Here is a 19,149-nt window from a genome sequence, read left to right as displayed (position 1 = left end):
TAATAGTATAATTAAAGCTCATATATATATATATATATATATATATATATATATATATATATATATATATATATATATAGTATAATCCCAACAATAAATATCTAACGTACCAGACTTCTAAGTTTAAGCAAACAGGCAATATTACACTGTCCAGTAGATTCTTCAGATTATAGCCTCTACGAAATACTGTCAGAGGAAGTGAACCCAGTTTATCCAGTAATGAACTGTCATTCAAAATAAACTGCCAGTTCTTATATAAAATGAATTTCACCCTACCACTATCAGTACAAAAAGTGGTTATAAACCTGTCTTTGAAATTAGATTCTAATAGTTGTGGTGTCCCTTGTGTTATAATAGAACCTCCATCAGAAGGTGAAGTTATTGTAGTATTTTCTGATCTACTTAAATAAAGAATAGGGTTGACTAATCCAAGTCTTCTTTTTTCAGACACTTCATTAACCAATTGTTGTATCAAGTAACCGGGATACCCTCGTTGCTTAAACATACTACTCAACGACTCACATTCCAGTTGAAAATCTACTGGACAGTAGTAGCCACTGTAATATACCTAGACGGGCAGGGATGACCACCTGTGGGGGTTGTAAGATGTGTAGATTTGTGGACGTTGGTAGTACATTCTGTGTTAATGGCAATAAATTTAACATCAGGTTTAAACTCAACTATAATTCTAGATTTGTGGTATACATAGCAAGGTGTGTATGCTGTCCCACTTTCTACGTGGGTAAAACCGAGCGTAGATTGCGGGACAGGATATATGAGCACAACTACGCTATCTCTACAAATAAATTGGATAACTTATTCGCTAAACATGTTTTCCAGAATGTTGGCCATACATTTATGTTCAAAGCTATAGATCAAATTCAATTTAACATGAGAGGTGGCCCTATAAATTTACTTCTTGAGGAGTAAGAACTTGTATGGCAAATTCGTTTAAATGCATTTGCCCATCCAGGCTTAAATGACTCATGTAATATTGCCTGTTTGCTTAAACTTAGAAGTCTGGTACGTTAGATATTTATTGTTGGGATTATACTATATATATATATATATATATATATATATATATATATATATATATATATATGAGCTTTAATTATACTATTAGTGTAGTATTGTTCATTTTAGTACAGTACATATTAGCTTTTTATATTATGATGTATGTATAACTCATTTTATACAACATGGTTAGTTAGGTTTGTTTAGTATAGTAATGTGTAATGTCTTTTTTAAATATGTAGTAGGTAAGAGGTGTGGCTAATTAAGTGATTGCTTCTAACCATTTAAATAACACTGTTTTTTTACTGTGAATTTTTTCCGAGGAAGTTGCTTGTGGCAACGAAAGGTGTTACTGTTTAGAAACTGAATATGTCTTGCATGTACAATGTTGGTGTTTTTTGTCCTTTCTGTAAGTTTATGGTATGATTGTAACCAGTTAGTATAAATCCTTGCCTGAATGTATGTACTTTTTGTTTTGGAGCTTTTCTCTGAGGGCCTCCGCTGAAAATGGATCTGTGTCCAGTCGGACTTTCCCGGTCAACAAATGTAAAATAAAATAAAAAATAAATAAATAAATAAATAATAAACTTTTTTATGCTTCTCATTTGTTTAATAAAAATTATTTTCATGATATTTTTTTTTTGCTTAGCAATGCATTTTGTGCCCTTGTAATGATCCATTTTATCTTTTTTATAAAATAAATAGTTTGTGCAAGTTTTCATTACCTTTAGTTCATTTCTGACCCTTTTTTGCATTCGGTTCCCTTAATTTGTCTTCACTGTTAACTCTGCACCTCGTGGCTCTGAAAAGCAGTCTCTAGCATCCTGGTTCTGACACCATGTTGCTCGTCTAGTCAAGATGAAGTAGACGAACATCGTGAATTCTGTTCAAGCAGCTATATTATATACAAACATAAACATATATACAAACTAGTTGTCTCATGCATAGATTTTCACACTAGCTGTACTCACAAAATGGCACTGAAGCCAGCATGTGCCTGCTACATTCATGCATGTTCTGTGCACGTTCAGGTCTTAGAAATGCTTCTTAAATGTACAACACATATGTTATTCTACACTTCCCTTAGAATTCAATATACATTTAAATGAGATAGCTTCATTAATCCATGGTGGTTATGTAGCATTCAGCTTAAGATGCCAATGTATTCTCTAGTAAGCAACACATTTTCCATTTGTCTACTCCCTAGTATATTTAAGTGCTCTATGTGCTGTGCTCGTTGTTTTCTGATGAAGTCCTCTTTAACCTTATTTGGATAAAAGCACATAAAAAGAATTCACCTATGTGACATTTTTTGGTTGATTTTGTTTTTTATTTTTTGATTTTATCTACCACCTCCTGGTATCCAGCTGTTTTTGGTTAACATCACCAAGAATGATGCCTCAGTATGAACAAAAGATAACCAACTTCAACAATTGACTTAGCTTTTGGTGTCAGTCAAAGGGGGTGCAAAATATATCTGCCTGACAGGAGATGGAAGACAGTCCAAACTACTTCGCTAGAGATTCCCTGCACCTTTTCCCCTCAATGCTTTTGTATATATATATATATATATATATATATATATATATATATATATATATATATATATATAGGCAAAGTCAGTCTTCTGAAGCTTACAACATAATGAAATAATGTGGATAAAATAAAGGTACTACTGCTCAAGTCTAGGAGCCAAAAACCTCCAGTCTCTACAAGCACTCCTTACCCTGGAAAACATTTATGCATGCATTATCACAGAGACCTGGCTGAAGACCAATGAGAGTATTCCATCAGTGCAGGGTTTCAGTGCTTACTACATGTTCAGGCACACCACACTATATGAAGGCACTACATTTGGTGGTCTATCAATATTCTTAAAAAAACACATCACCTCCAGATGTCCAGTTTATTATCAACAAAATTTCTTATTATGTCATAGTTAACTATAGGACCTTTTCTATGTCTCTCTCAAGCAATACTTCCTACCTAACATGAGTCTCTATACATTAGGCAAAACACCATTCTTCTTGTAGACTTCAGCTACCCGAGCAACTGTGAGATTATACATCCTCAAACTTGTATGCCCAGAAATTTGTGAACTTCAACAATTCAAACTTTCTAGACCAGTTAGCCTGCATCCCTACCTGGGATAATAAAATTTTTGATTTGATCCTTATCAGTGTGGTTCAGCTTTGCTCCTCACCAACTGTGACTTCCAGCCTGGTCAAATCAGACCACAAATCAGTCACATTCCCCATAAGACTGAAGCTGGAAGCATCTTCAGAGATTATGCTAAGGGTAAGCTGCTAAAACTGACTGATGACCTAACTAAATATATAATCCCTTTCCAGCATGATCACCCTACTGCTTATATGGAATCCTTTACTGCCAAATTCTATACATAGTCACATCTGTCTCTGTCCAAAGTAAACACAACGCCAAATTAAAAAAATAAAGCCATGTTATTTAACCTAATTATAAAACAGACCTTATAATAAAAGAGAAAAAAAACTCATTGCACTGAAAAATGTTATACTAAACATAGCAGGGAATTGCGGACTGTGAGCAAATCAACCAAAGCCAAATGTTTGGAAAAACTGCCACTCAGGCAAAGGATAACTGCAAAATCTTGTTTAACTGTGTTAGAAATATCAGAAGCAATGTCCAGCACTGCACAAAACTAATAGTTAATGCTAGCACATCCTCGGACCCTGAGGGTATAGCTAACCTACTAGCAGACAAATTTAGCTTGAATTTTACCCACTCCCTCCTAAATTACAAGATTAAATACTCATGCCTATATCCCCCAAATCTCTCAAGAACAAGTCCTGAAGGTAGAATCCAAAGCTAAGAGCACTACTTCTGTGGGTCTGAGTCTGGATAACATACTGGAGCTCCCTTTTTGCCAGCCTAACACAGGATTTATCATACCCCCTCAGATGCTATTCAGTATCTGCCTCCCAACAGGCTTGTGTCAGATGAATGGAGGACATCACCAGGGTGGGGCATCAATGGACCTGAGTAATTATAGACCTATAAGCCTCATCTGCAAGGCCATGGAAAGGATTATTATGGCATTAATAAATATGGACATAGATAATCTACAAATTCTTGAACAAAGCCAGTTCAGATTTGTCAAGGACAGATCTTGCCTACTTATCATGGCTGACTTCTTCAAGTAGGTTGAGGGCATATCAGTACACTCAGCATATCTAAAGCAGTCATGCACTCAGGTATCATAGATAGACTTGCCAAGCTAAATGTAAATCCATTGGCTAGCAAGTTGGCTCACAAAAAGAAGCCAGAAATTCAGGGTGGGTTGGAGCTACCTCCTACAAAAGACCTCTCATTAGTGGTGTACACCAAGGTTCAATCCTTGAGGCACTCCTGTTTAGAATGCACTCTGCTTCATGGAGGTCAAAGCAAATATTAAGGATTTATGGCTACCGAACTTCTCAGATTACTGTAAACCCAGTGCCATCATAACCCCCCCCCCCCCGAGGACAACAAGATCCTCCAAGAGGGCCTTTCCCAAACAAATAGCTGGTGTCAAAACCAAGGACTATAACTAAATATCAAGAAATGTAGAATAGTATTCTTCAATAATCATAACTTCCTGTGTAACTATCACTAGCGCAACACACCACTTAAAGATGATCTGTTAGTCATGGATCTGGAAACCTATGCCAACTATGAACTGTCCTTTGACTACCATGTATCTCTGCTACTGTAAGGAAGTCTTTTTTCATCACACAACTCATTTCTAAGGGTATAGTATCCAGGTCCATGGATGTAATCGTTCCATTGTACTTGGCTATCATTAGACCAACCATTGAATATAATGGCCTGTTGGTATGTACCTCATCAAACACTTATCATGACTTGAATGACCACAGCTCTTTGTCACTAGAAACATCAAGGGTCTAAACCATAAAAACTATGCATACCATCTCAAAGCCTTATCCTTATGTTATACACTTCTTAGAGGGGACTTCTGTCTCTTTAACAGACCATATCATGTCAGACCTGTCAGAACATTCACAAGTCTAGTGGCAGCCTTAATATCTGCTCAAGGGATCTCAATCTGGCAGTCTAAGTTGCTCATCAGGTAGGACACTCACATTTGGTTCAGAAAGCCATGGATTGTTTTCCCTCACCTGCTAGTTGGATTGGTTTTCAGTACTGAGATTGCAGTCCTGTATTCCTGTGTGCGCCATTCTTTGGATGAGAAATTAAACAAGGACTCGTCTGCCATCTGGCCAAGTTGGTGGTAGCTCAGGGTAGATGTAAAAGGTCCTACTTTATTTACTGGAATTATAACTATAAAATGTTTACATCATGCACATATTTACAGTTGTACATCATTGACAAGTACTGTATTCAGTAAACATTCTTAGAAATATCCAAAAATTTCCTTTTTGTTTTAAATTCTATCATCTTCCTCCCAGTTTTTTTGCCACAACCAAATTTTTTTTCTGTAACATGTCTGCTAAATTCCAAGTTTTATTGAGCAAAATTTCCTCTCAGCCTGGCATTTCAAATTTCCCGTATGAATTTCTCAGTATTCTTAAATCGTCATCTTTATTAACCATACACAATCATATTCATATCAACATCTTTCACTTTTTTCCTATTGTCATATACCTTTTCTTTACAAACATTTCTTATTATTTCACGATATGAAAACATGTACTTCTGTTTCCAGCTTACTTACAAGTAAATATAATCTTTCAGACATTACCTTATATAATGTAGTACCCTTAAAGATTATGTGCAAAGGTTTTTTGCCACTTCATTGTGTTGTTGTTATGCTTTCATCATGTAGAGTGGATTTTGTGTTTCATAAATATGTCATTTTTACTTTAGTTACATCAGTGAAACTATATTTATTAACTTGTGATTTTAAATACTATATGCTGATGTCTAATGATTTCCTATTTTGCGTCATCTAGAGTCACTTTCTGTTGATGTCATATGGGGGAAAACAGTGTGGTAGTTCAATATATCAGGGTACTGAACTGAAGTGAGTCCTGTTATGCTAGGAACAGGTACTGATTTTATGTATGTATGTTATTGAGTCTCATTACTTATTCTTAGTATAGCACAAACTCAGCCGAGGACTGAGTGGGGTACCTGAGTCTGGTCACTGTTCTCCAGTGCAGCAGTTTCACCTTTATTTCAGATCTGGTATTCCTTACATGGAGACAGGTCTGACACCGAGGTGAAGCTGTGTGGTAATGAGGCTGTCCAGTGCAGGAGATGTAGGGTGGCATGGCTGTCATAACTGCATTTTCCTTAGTTCAAGTTGAGGGGTGGTCTTCCAAGATCACTAGTCCACTAGGGAATCAAATTTATTTTTGCAGACAGAACACTGAGGCCCATTCCTACATGGGTTTGGAGGACAGTTTATGCTGCAGCAAACCTCACATGTGCATGGACCTTGGCTTTGCCACCCTGTTCCCTGTTCAAGCATTTTTTGAAGAGTTTTATATATCCATCCACCTAGAAAACAAATGATTTCCTGTCTGAATTTTGTGCTTGAGAATTTTACTCTTTTTCTATTTAAACCAGCTCATTATGCTGATTTGAGATTATCAGCATGGAAGACTGTTTACTCATTGCTCTGCTTTTATATCTGAGAAACAAGCTCTTATGGCAAGTCAGTTCTACCTCATTTTCCACAAGGACAGTATTTTTTTAAAGTAAATCCTACTTTTATGCTTAATGTGGTCCCAGTCTTTTACACTGAGTCTATTAATCTCATTGCATTTTTCCTGAACCTAAAAGCAAGGAGGGAAGAATTCTTCATACTCCGGATGTCAAGAACCATCTCAGATAATTACCAAGACAAAACATAATAATTCAGGAAAGTGGATCAACTGTTTATTTCCTATGAAGGTATGAGAAAAGGAAAACCAGTCTCAAAGCAGACAATTTTAAAATGGTTGCTTATGCTGTTTCCTTTTCTTATTCTCGCCACAACATGGCACTTCCAGACACAGTTAGGGCCAATTCCACCAGGGCTTGGCTTCTTCTTTGGCTTTCTGAAAAGGGGTGGACTCTATACGTAATTTGAAAGGCAACAACCTGGTCCTCTGTGCAGACTTTTAGAAACCATTACAAACTGGATTCCTTTTCCAGATCTAGAACAGGCTTTGCTAGGACCATTCTCCAGGGGCTGTCAGATCCATAATTTGCATACTCCTTCTAAGAGATTTCTAAGCTATTTATATGGTAATCTACCCAAATAGCTTGGGGTGCTGCAACAGTGATCTAATGTTGAACACGGTACAGTTGTACAAGTTACCCTAACATAACATTAAATGTTCTAATAGATCACTGTTGCAGTAATCATCCCCTCTCTCCATCCTCCTTCTTTGGTTATTATTATTTTTTTTGTATTGCCAGGGGGATGGGTGTGTGTATGTAATGTGTATACAAACACCCTTGTGAGTGTTACTCCTGTTTTACTTTTTCTAGGCTTTTTCATTTCAAGGAGTTTGCCTCCCTTCATTTTTTTAAACACCTTTATTGAATTATCACTTGTGACACATGCAAAATTACATTAACGTAAAAGTAATAAAACTATATTAACAAGTTCATATTTACAAACATAATACATCTCATATAAAGCAACATTACATAAACTGCTCAGTTCCTGCCTTCTCTTAAAACATCATTTCTGTATCGTTCACAGTTTTCATTTTTTATGTAATTTACTTCTACCTTTTCTAAAGCTCCCACTTCCTGTTCTTTTATCTCTATTACATTATCCTCCATTTTAAGTATAGTTGTTTTCAATTTTGATGTCTATTTTCTAGTAATTGCTTTTTAGACAGCCACCAGAATTAAACTTAACAAGGCCTTATTATGTCTAGGCAATTCAGGTCCTGTATCCCAGCTCGCTCTACAACTCCAAAATGACAACAAACCAGGAAAAAGAACGTGAGCCAAATGAACGATCCACCAGAATGCTGAAATAATTGGAAATCCACTTCACAACACATAAATACGATCAACCACTGAAAATTTTATTTTAAGCAACAAAACGATCCTGCTTTTCGTCAGCGACACTTCGCCAACTTCATCAGAAGTTAGAATTTAAAACAACGCGCCACTTCCTAAAGAGATTTAAATACAAAAACATGACGTCAACACTGAAACTTTACATAACATAAACATTTAAAATCACCTTATAAATTAACTTTTGACATTGCCCCTATTATGCTTTCACTAAAAAGTCTTAAAAATTGTAAAAATAATAACATTTAAAATTAAACAAAAAGTTGACTGACCAACATTTGACTAAAAAGGCATTTTAAACAAGCATTTTGAACATTATAAATGGCTAACACAGTGCAAATATATGCTCATTTTTATTTTATTTTATTTTACATTTGTTGACCGGGCTAGTCTGGCTGGATGCATGTCCATTTTCAGAAGAGGCCCGAGGAGAAAAGCTCCACTATATACTAGAAGGTAACATAAAAATAGTACAACAAGATGCAAAATTATAAGCATGACAAGAAAATTAGTCCAATGTAGCATAGTAATGGTACTAAAGCAATTTGACAATAACTATAATTAGCAAAACTTAAACGAAACTATAATTAGCAAACTTAACAAAGCTATAGCTATAACATAGAGTGATGATTTATGTTTGCAAATTCTTTGCTGTAGTAGGAATAGTACAGCCATAGAAGAAAGAAAGTAGTAAATTACATAAGAGTCTATAAGGTATTTACAGTATTCACAGTATTCACAATTGTTATAATCGTTTTGTGCCAGGGCAATAGATTAAGAGGCAGATTTGCATAGCTGGGAGCAACCTATAAATTTGGGGGGGATAACAGGTTGCAGAGGTAAAGTAGTATCCAAGTGGATAGTAGATAGTTGCAGAAGAGGGGTAGTATTAGTGATAGGGACAAGCATAGAGGTAAATGGAGAGAAATGAGAAGAGGGTTGGATGCTCAGGTCAGTCAGGGTTTGAGCAGGGGCATAGCCAGTGAGACTTAAAATAGTTCCTCAGTTGTTTCTTGAAAAGTTGAGAAGAGCCTAGAGATGTCAGTTCTATGGGAAGTTTATTCCAGTATGAGCCAATGGCGTTTGTACACAAGGAGTCACCAGCTTTGTTGTGTGTTTTAAGAGTGGCAACTAGTAGTTTGTTGGCTGAACGAAGGTAAGTAAGATTCCTGTAAGGGACAACAAGGTTATTTAGTATGGGTGTATTAGAAGGGTAGTGGAGGATTTTATAGGTGATAACTAATTGATGTAGGAGAATAAGATTTTGGAGTTCGAGCCAGTCAAGCTTTTTGAGGTTAACACAATGATGGGTGTGAAATGGGGAACCTGTGGCAAACCTGGCAATGCTATGACAGCCCATGGCAAGTTTCTGAAGGTTAGATTTTGAAAGGTTTATAAAGGATGGGGAGGCATACAATAGTGTGGAGATAAGATGAGTTTGGGCTAGAGACACCCTTGTAGATGCTGTTAGAAAAGGCTTAAGTCTATAAAGAGCACCAATCTTTTTATTAACAGCTTTGATGGTTAGGTCAATGTGGTAATCAAAGTTTAGTTGATTATTGTGACACCTAGTAGTTTAGTGGTACAGTCAGGTGTAATGATAGTGCCATTGTCAGACACAATTGAAAAGGAGAGAGGGGCGGATTTAAGGGTAGGAGAGAAAAGTAATAGTTTGTTTTTTTTGGGATTAAGGAGGAGACAGATATCTGGGAACCATTTTTCTGCTGCTGTAAAGACTTGTTGGGTAGAAGAATGAAGTTCGGCTGGAGAAGCAGCAGAACAGATGAGAGTTGAATCATCTGCGTATTGAATACATGTGGAAGTGGGAAGAGAGGTAGACAGGTTATTTATAAATATGGAGAAGAGAAGGGGTCCTAAGATGGATCCTTGAGGGGCACCGATAGTGACTGGGAGCAGAGAGGAAAGATGGCTGTCCTAGAGGACTGCTTGTTGTCTATCTTTCAAGTAGGAGTCAAACCAGTGCAATGCCAAAAGTTCGAGAGAGAGACATTTCAAAGTGTTTAGCAGAAGGTGATGGTTCACCATATCAAAGGCTTTAGAGAGGTCAAGAAATAAAACAGAGGAGAAGAGGTTGTTATTGCGATTTTTGTTGATAGTGTCTGAAAAGGAGAGAAGAGCAGTGGAGGTGCTATGGAAAGGTCTAAAATCATGTTGAGAGTCAGAAAGTAGGTTATTATGTAAAAGATGATGTAGAAGTTGTTGGTGTATACAATGTTCCATAAGTTTAGATAGAGGTGATAATAAGGCTATAGGACGGAAGTCGGAAAGTTCATTAGTGTTTCCTCCTTTATGCAGAGGAATGATATGGGAGACTTTCCAGAGGGAAGGAATAGTAGATTCAGTTATTGTTCTATTAATTATTTTATTTTATTTATTTTATTTTACATTTGTTGACCGGACTAGTCTAACTGGAATTAGATCCATTTTCAGTAGAGGCCCGAGGAGAAAAGCTCCACTATATACTAGAAGGTAACATAAAAATAGTACAACAAGATGCAAAATTATAAGCATGACAAGAAAATTAGTCCAATGTAGCATAGTAATGGTACTAAAGCAATTTGACAATAACTATAATTAGCAAAACTTAAACGAAACTATAATTAGCAAACTTAACAAAGCTATAGCTACAACAGAGTGATGATTTATGTTTGCAAATTCTTTGCTGTAGTAGGAAGAAAGAAAGCCATAGAAGAAAGAAAGTAGTAAATTACATAAGAGTCTATAAGGTATTTACAGTATTCACAGTATTCACAATTGTTATAATCGTTTTGTGCCAGGGCAATAGATTAAGAGGCAGATTTGCATAGCTGGGAGCAACCTATAAATTTGGGGGGGATAACAGGTTGCAGAGGTAAAGTAGTATCCAAGTGGATAGTAGATAGTTGCAGAAGAGGGGTAGTATTAGTGATAGGGACAAGCATAGAGGTAAATGGAGAGAAATGAGAAGAGGGTTGGATGCTCAGGTCAGTCAGGGTTTGAGCAGGGGCATAGCCAGTGAGACACAAAATAGTTCCTCAGTTGTTTCTTGAAAAGTTGAGAAGAGCCTAGAGAGGTCAGTTCTATGGGAAGTTTATTCCAGTATGAGCCAATGGTGTTTGTACACAAGGAGTCACCAGCTTTGTTGTGTGTTTTGAGAGTGGCAACTAGTAGTTTGTTGGCTGAACGAAGGGAAGTAAGATTCCTGTAAGGGACAACAAGGTTATTTAGTATGGGTGTATTAGAAGGGTAGTGGAGGATTTTATAGGTGATAACTAATTGATGTAGGAGAATAAGATTTTGGAGTTCGAGCCAGTCAAGCTTTTTGAGGTTAACACAATGATGGGTGTGAAATGGGAACCTGTGGCAAACCTGGCAATGCTATGACAGCCCATGGCAAGTTTCTGAAGGTTAGATTTTGAAAGGTTTATAAAGGATGGGGAGGCATACAATAGTGTGGAGATAAGATGAGTTTGGGCTAGAGACACCCTTGTAGATGCTGTTAGAAAAGGCTTAAGTCTATAAAGAGCACCAATCTTTTTATTAACAGCTTTGATGGTTAGGTCAATGTGGTAATCAAAGTTTAGTTGATTATTGTGACGCCTAGTAGTTTAGTGGTACAGTCAGGTGTAATGATAGTGCCATTGTCAGACACAATTGAAAAGGAGAGAGGGGCGGATTTAAGGGTAGGAGAGAAAAGTAATAGTTTGTTTTTTTTGGGATTAAGGAGGAGACAGATATCTGGGAACCATTTTTCTGCTGCTGTAAAGACTTGTTGGGTAGAAGAATGAAGTTCGGCTGGAGAAGCAGCAGAACAGATGAGAGTTGAATCATCTGCGTATTGAATACATGTGGAAGTGGGAAGAGAGGTAGACAGGTTATTTATAAATATGGAGAAGAGAAGGGGTCCTAAGATGGATCCTTGAGGGGCACCGATAGTGACTGGGAGCAGAGAGGAAAGATGGCTGTCCTAGAGGACTGCTTGTTGTCTATCTTTCAAGTAGGAGTCAAACCAGTGCAATGCCAAAAGTTCGAGAGAGAGACATTTCAAAGTGTTTAGCAGAAGGTGATGGTTCACCATATCAAAGGCTTTAGAGAGGTCAAGAAATAAAACAGAGGAGAAGAGGTTGTTATTGCGATTTTTGTTGATAGTGTCTGAAAAGGAGAGAAGAGCAGTGGAGGTGCTATGGAAAGGTCTAAAATCATGTTGGGAGTCAGAAAGTAGGTTATTATGTAAAAGATGATGTAGAAGTTGTTGGTGTATACAATGTTCCATAAGTTTAGATAGAGGTGATAATAAGGCTATAGGATGGAAGTCGGAAAGTTCATTAGTGTTTCCTCCTTTATGCAGAGGAATGATATGGGAGACTTTCCAGAGGGAAGGAATAGTAGATTCAGTTATTGTTCTATTAATTATTTTATTTTATTTATTTTATTTTACATTTGTTGACCGGACTAGTCTAACTGGAATTAGATCCATTTTCAGTAGAGGCCCGGGGAGAAAAGCTCCAGCACAGTTAATATTATGCAGTAAAAATAATAAGTTCAGAGTAGTAAAATAGCTCTAAGCAGTTACAGCCATATACAGATAAAAAAATTATTAGTTCAGACTAGTAAAATAGCTCTAAGCAGTTACAGCCATATACAGGCACACTATATGACTGTAATAATTGTCACAAATTCAAAGAATTATAATGATAATTAATCATTAATCATTAATTAAGATGGAGACTGGGTATGCTACTTCAGCTGCTGCAAGCTGCAGATATTCCTGACCAGAATTTTTTGGGGTTATGATTTTGATTTTGTTGGTGTTGAAGGTAATATTTTTTTTTATCAAGATAGGTAAGTTTTTTGTAGTGTTTCTAAGGTATTTGAAGTTTTGGTGGTCAGTTGGGTTTTTAGTAGTTCTCCATTTTGCCCATTGTTTATTCCTTAAATGCATCAATTGCTTGGTATCTTTAGAAAGCCATGGGGCAGCTTTGGATCCTGTTCTCATTACATGAGAGGGGGCATGATGCTCAAGAATTTGGAGGAATGTGTTGTTAAAATGGGCAACTGCTTCCTCAAGTGGCAGGTGTTTTAGAGTTGACCAGTTATACTGTTTGAGTTCATTGAGGAAGCTAGGAAGGTTAAAGTTTTTTTTGTTACGTATAATATGATAGTTGGGCTGATTTAAATTGTTGTTTTTTTTGTTTGGTGATGTAGGTGAGAAGACGGTCGCTGATATTGTCAGGGAGTATACCAGTTTTATAAGAGAGAGGATTATAGTTGACCAATATCCAGTCCAAGATGGCCTGTTTATTGGTAGATTTGTGAATTCGAGTGGGGGAGTTTATAGTTTGTTGAAAAGTAAAGAGGTTGAGGTGATGGGTAAGTTTGGGGGATATGCAAGAGTTCCAGTCAATGTTAAAGTCTCCTAGGATTATGGTTTCCTGAGGAAAGCTACAGGAGAGCCAGCTAAGAATGTTTTCCAGTGTATTTAAGTTGTTGCCATGAGGGATATAGGAACAAATTATATATATGGCTTTGTTTTTATTTAAGTGGAATTTGCTGCAGAGTATTTCAGCATTGGCAGGGGAGGGAGGGAGTCAATAGAGGACACTTACAGTTGAGATTTATAGAGTAAAGCAACATCACCACCCGTTTTGCTTAGATGATCCCGCCTTAAAATGCTATAACCAGGAGGAGTAATGTCATTGTCTTTGGTGCCTGGTTTAAGCCATGTTTCAGAAAGACAGAGGATGTCAAATGAGTAGAGGTCAATTAAAGCATGGAGTTGTGTAATTTTATTGTTAATGCTCCGAATATTTAGGTGTGCTATAGAAAGGGAGTTAGAAGAGAAAGAGAATTGTTAGTATTTGGTTTTGTGAGGGTGTTAAGGAGGGAATTGTTTGGGCCAGGGTTGGGGTGGATGTCTCCATGTAGCAGTAAGGGTATTTGAGGAAGTGGGAATATGTTTGAGTTTTTGGAGGGTATGATGTAGAACTTTCTAGATGTGTGAAACCTGTTATGTGGTATTCTGTGATAGAGTGGGGGAAGGTAGGAACATGATGACAGGAGGTTAATGTAGGTTTGATTAGGGGAAGGAATGAACCGGTGTGTTTAGCTAAGCTAGGAGATCTGCTAAGGGTGTAGTACTCATAGGAAGTAAGGGTATAGTATAAAAGAAGGATGTTAAATAGTAGGAGTAGATAAAGTAGTTTGAAAGGCAGGGGCATGTTGAGTTAGGTATGCTTGGCAAGGTTAGAAATTAGTAGTATTTGGATGGTGGGGATAGGGGTGTGGTAGTGAGTCAGGAGTGGAGAGTTAGTGAGTGTGAACGAGGTAGGAAATTGGATATGGTGTGAGAAAATTGGGGGTGTGGCCAAGCAAGTATAAGGCTAGGGTTACTGGGGGTGGGTGAGAATTGGGGGTAGGGTAGGTAGGTAGATACCAAAAACTCTGAAGATGAATGGATGAGCATATATTTGCACTGTGTTAGCTGTTTATAATGTTCAAAATGCTTGTTTAAAATGCCTTTTTAGTCAAATGTTGGTCAGTCAACATTTTGTTTAATTTAAATGTTATTATGTTTACAATTTTTAAGACTTTTTAGTGAAAGCATAATAGGGGCAATGTCAAAAGTTAATTTATAAGGTGATTTTAAATGTTTATATCGTTTTGTTGCTTAAAATAAATTTTTCAGTGGTTGATCGTATTTACGTGTTGTGAAGTGAATTTCCAATTATTTCAGCATTCTGGTGGATCGTTCATTTGGCTCACGTTCTTTTTCCTGTATCCCAGCTCAACAGAATAATTTTCTTAGTTACACTCATTTGCTCGCACCGTATTCCTGACAGAGTACTCTGTAAGAAATTTTTAAATTCTGCCAACTCATTAGATGAGAACATATGCTCCCAGGTTTCTCTTTTTATCTCAATTACACCTCCAACTTTTGCCATCTATTTGAGGAAAAATTCTTTGGTGTTTCCTTGGGGTATAAACGTATCTGTGCAAACACTTCTGGGGAAAAATGTCTGGAATATTTGGGAGCCATACATATGTCCTCTCATTGTTTCTTTATAAATTACATTTCCAACCTCTTTTCCTAATCTTGTCTGACATCTTCTGTGTAATTCCTATTGTTATCATGCAATATTTTATATGTCCTACTAATAATCCTTTTTTAAAAGCAGCTTCTGTCCTGCATTCAGTTAAAAACCCAACCACTGTGCAGGTCTGTCATTTATGATTCCCTTAACCCCTTCTGTTTGTCTATACTCTGATATAAATCCCTGATAGGGAAGGCAATCACTATCCTGCAATCCAAATGTCTTCTTGGCCTCTTCCCATTCTATTACTTTTATCTCTCTATTTATTCCCAATACCATGGTTCTTTTGCCAGCTTTCTCCAGTAAATTTCAGCATCCTCTTTCCTATTCCCTGTTTCCCTAATTGCAGTCATGCCTATTGGCAGAATCTCCTTTTTCCATTCCCATGTTGGCTTAGTGGTTAGTATTCTTTTTGCTACTTTGTGAATATAACCTAACTGCAGTCATCCCTATTGGCAGAATCTTCTTTTCCATTCCCATGTTGGCTTAGTATTAGTATTCCTTTTGCTACTTTGTGAATGTTATTCTCTGTAAGGATCTGTATCCAAAATCTCATACTGCTTGAGTTATGTATAAGATCCTTAGCTGTGTAGCAGTAAAACATCCTCATTCAAATCAGGTAATACTAAACCTCCATGCTCTATTGGGAGGCTCAACATATCCCACTTGACTCTTGCCCTCTTCCCTAACAGATAAAATCCTTTAACTCTATTAATTACTGTCCACAACCTGTCTAGTTGATAAAAATATGCCTGACATGTTTGTAACACTAAAGGGACTAAAAATATTTTTATTGCTTGTATCTTGCTTTCCATATCTATAAGCAAGAACTTCACGTTTCTCAGTTTTCATATTATCTTTTTAGTCTCTTTGCACATATCCTTACCTGTCATAACAAAATCCTTTTTAATACATACTCCTATATACTTCATTTTATCATGTCCACATAAATATGGGTACTGCAATTAATGTGCGGGTGCATAGTTTATAGCTATAGCCTTTGTTTTATATCCAAAAAAAAACTGTCTCAGAATGTCATACCAATGGGATGTCCTTTTCTGGTTTCATCAGGTACAAAATAACATCTGCAAATAAAGCCAACTTTTCTTGAACACCATGCCAATTATATCTTTAAATTTCTGAGTTCCTTATTTCGTTTACCAATGGTTCTAAATATAACACTAATAACAAAGGGGAAAGGTTCATCTGTTCAGACACAACTTGTCAGAGAGGAACCCTCCCACTTTGAATTTTTGCCTATGATCCCTCATGTATTCTTCTAATTAACTTTATTATTGTATGAGAAAATGCAAATGTTTCTATTGCCCTACTCATAAAATCCCAGTTTTCTCTCTCAAATGTTTTCTCTGCATCAAGATCCACCAATAACAGCAGTACTTCCTTACATTCTGCTTTCCTCTGAATCATTATTGTTTTAGTAATGTTGTCAAATGTTTGCTTTCCCTCCACAAAACCACATTGGTCCATATCTATCAATGTTGGCATCGCGTCTGCCATTTTAGCCTATAGACACTATATAATAATGGTTTAAAATTGAAATGGACCTATATGAAGCTGGATCAGATGGGTCTTTACCTTCTTTAGATATTACAGCCACCTCAGCTTTTTTCAGGATGTTGGTGCCCCCCCCCCTTAAAGTACTGTTAGGCAAAACATTCCATATCTTTATCACTTTCTTCCCTCCTAGCTTCCAAACTTCCACTGGAATACATTTGTTCCTGGAGACTTTCTTGCAGATATAAATATTGTACATCAGCATTTTTATCCCATCTCCTCCTATCTTAACTGTCAGTTGCTAATCTTCATCTACTTCTAACCTTGGCATATTCATATCTTCCCTAAATATTTCCATTTGTGATTTTTCTTGATTTGCCCACTTTTGTGTTTTATACAAATGTTTTATAACATTTCCAAAATGTCTCTAATACTTGTACAGGATCTTTGGTTATTTTTCTTGCTATAGGCTCCTAAAGTTTGACAACAACCCTTTCTACTTTATGTTGCCTAAGTCATTGTTCCATAAGTTTTTGTGCTCTGGAATTAGTATCAAAAACAGTTGCTTAACAGAAAATCTCTCTACTAAACTCATGCATCTTATCCATGGACAGGGACTGCTCTCACCTCAGAATAGAGAGTTGGAGGTAGTTGGGGGATTTTATACTCTTGCTACTAGGAGGGGGGGGGTTGAAGAAATGTTGAAGGATGAACTGTATTCAAGGATTAGTAGAGTACTTAACCAGACCCTATTCTGTTAGTGTAGGTGTTCAAGAATTGCGTTAACTCCAGCTGCTACAGCCCATTCATCCCACATGTGGTATAGCAGTTGAGATACACACAGTGAAGAGTGGATCTTTTGCAAGATTTTGGTAGGGTCTTATTGAATGCCTAAGAGATTCATGAAACTACGAATAAGTATATCTGAGATTAAGTTTGCAGACTTATCTCTCTATAGTCCACTGCATATTGCTCCATGTGTAGGAGTTAGTGGTATGCTGTTTTAGACACCCTGAGTCCTTACATTGGGTATTAAAAGGAGTTTAGAAGGCATCAAGTTAAAATGAGTAATTTACTATTCTGACTGTATGTAGAAATTCAGCCAAGTGGCACTATGTCATTTCTACCAAAATGTAGTATAACATAATGTCACAATATTCTCACAACCCAACTAAAAATATCTATTTTTTTCCATTGTAGCAACCCATATATATATATTATTTTAACATTTGCCACTTGATTAGCTGGTACTGTCAAGAGAAAAGCTAGAAATGTCTTTATAACTGTGTTCAGCTCTGTATGCTATTGTTATACACTATTATGATTATAAAGCAACAGGTTGCACTCGAGGGGGGGGGGTGCGCTGGGTCCAGCCTATCTACCTAAAAAAATGAATAAATAAAATTGTCTGTCAATTACAGTGAGGTGTTGCCAGTATAGTAAATTGGTCATTATATGACATGTAGTAATATAGTAATAATCGGGTATAGTAATATGCCAATAAAATAAATTAGCTACTGTTTGTTGCATTATTTATGTGATGGAAATTGCATTACAGACTAGAAGTTTATAAAGGCAGGATAGAAGCCTATTTAAAGAGCACCTGCAAATGAATTGAAGATCAGAAAGTTGTAAGTTGAGTAAAGCTTTAACATATCGACTGTATTATTTATTTTGAGGGCTCAGTTATTTTAATTACAGTAAATTAACAGTCATGCTTTTGATGGTAAATCAGTTTTGTAAAGAGGGTGTTATAATATTCTTTTTTAGAGTATTAATTTAATAAAAGTGTGTTGAAATTTAGGACCAGAAGAATCATGAATTGAATGTGTATAGCATGATATGTTTAACCACTGCTCACAAGAACATGTTGATAGAACAGCAGTATTTTGAATATGTATGTAGAATTCTTGAAAGATGGAAATAACTTTGTGATCACTGGCATTTTTTTTAAGGTATGAACTAGATGACCAGAGCTAAGTAGAACTTCCATGTGGCAACAGACTCCCCCTAAAGAGGAAGCCTAAAAGTCCATTGTTTGGATTCTTCAACAGTAATCAAAAGGAAAATTCTCATTGCTTGTGGTTAATAAAGATGCTTTAGTTTATGTTTAAGTTTTATTGTTTCTTTGAATGATGTTGCATAGTACCATTAATGTTGCAATAATGTATAATAGTTGACACATACATAAGCCATATCTTAGGCTACCACTGATGGTTTGACTTTGATTTCTTTTTCTTGTGTACATTATATAAAATAAAATAAAATGCCCTATTATGTAGATGAAGAATTTACAGACTTTTGCAGACCATAAGAAATTGGAGCTATTGATTCTCCTACTCATTCATCTTCTACACCTTCTACTGCTACTCTAAATAGAACAATTTTGCATAATATTTAAGGCAGTTTCCCTCAAAGACACAAGGTACAGGGTTTGATTCTTACACTTGAAAGGGAAATTGGCTAAGTCTAAAGCAGCCCACAAGGACAGCTAGAATGGTAT

General features: G+C 36.4%; 1 protein-coding gene across 1 annotated transcript in view; it reads left to right on the top strand.

The window, feature by feature from the left end:
* The window catches only part of LOC122796467 (leucine zipper transcription factor-like protein 1), a 555,892-nt gene extending 537,132 nt beyond the window's left edge, over positions 1 to 18,760 (top strand). Inside the window, exon 5 of the mRNA XM_044064968.1 lies at positions 18,602 to 18,760. Within this exon, the coding sequence (XP_043920903.1) occupies positions 18,602 to 18,626 (25 nt within the window). The 3' untranslated portion in view covers positions 18,627 to 18,760. The remainder of the gene's footprint in view (positions 1 to 18,601) is intronic.
* The last annotated feature ends 389 nt before the right edge of the window (positions 18,761 to 19,149 follow it).

This window comes from Protopterus annectens, chromosome 3.part0 (assembly GCF_019279795.1).
Source record: "Protopterus annectens isolate FY-2018-M chromosome 3.part0, PAN1.0, whole genome shotgun sequence".
Classification (NCBI taxonomy): Eukaryota; Metazoa; Chordata; order Ceratodontiformes; family Protopteridae; genus Protopterus; species Protopterus annectens.
This window is presented reverse-complemented; position numbering and strand designations above follow the sequence as displayed.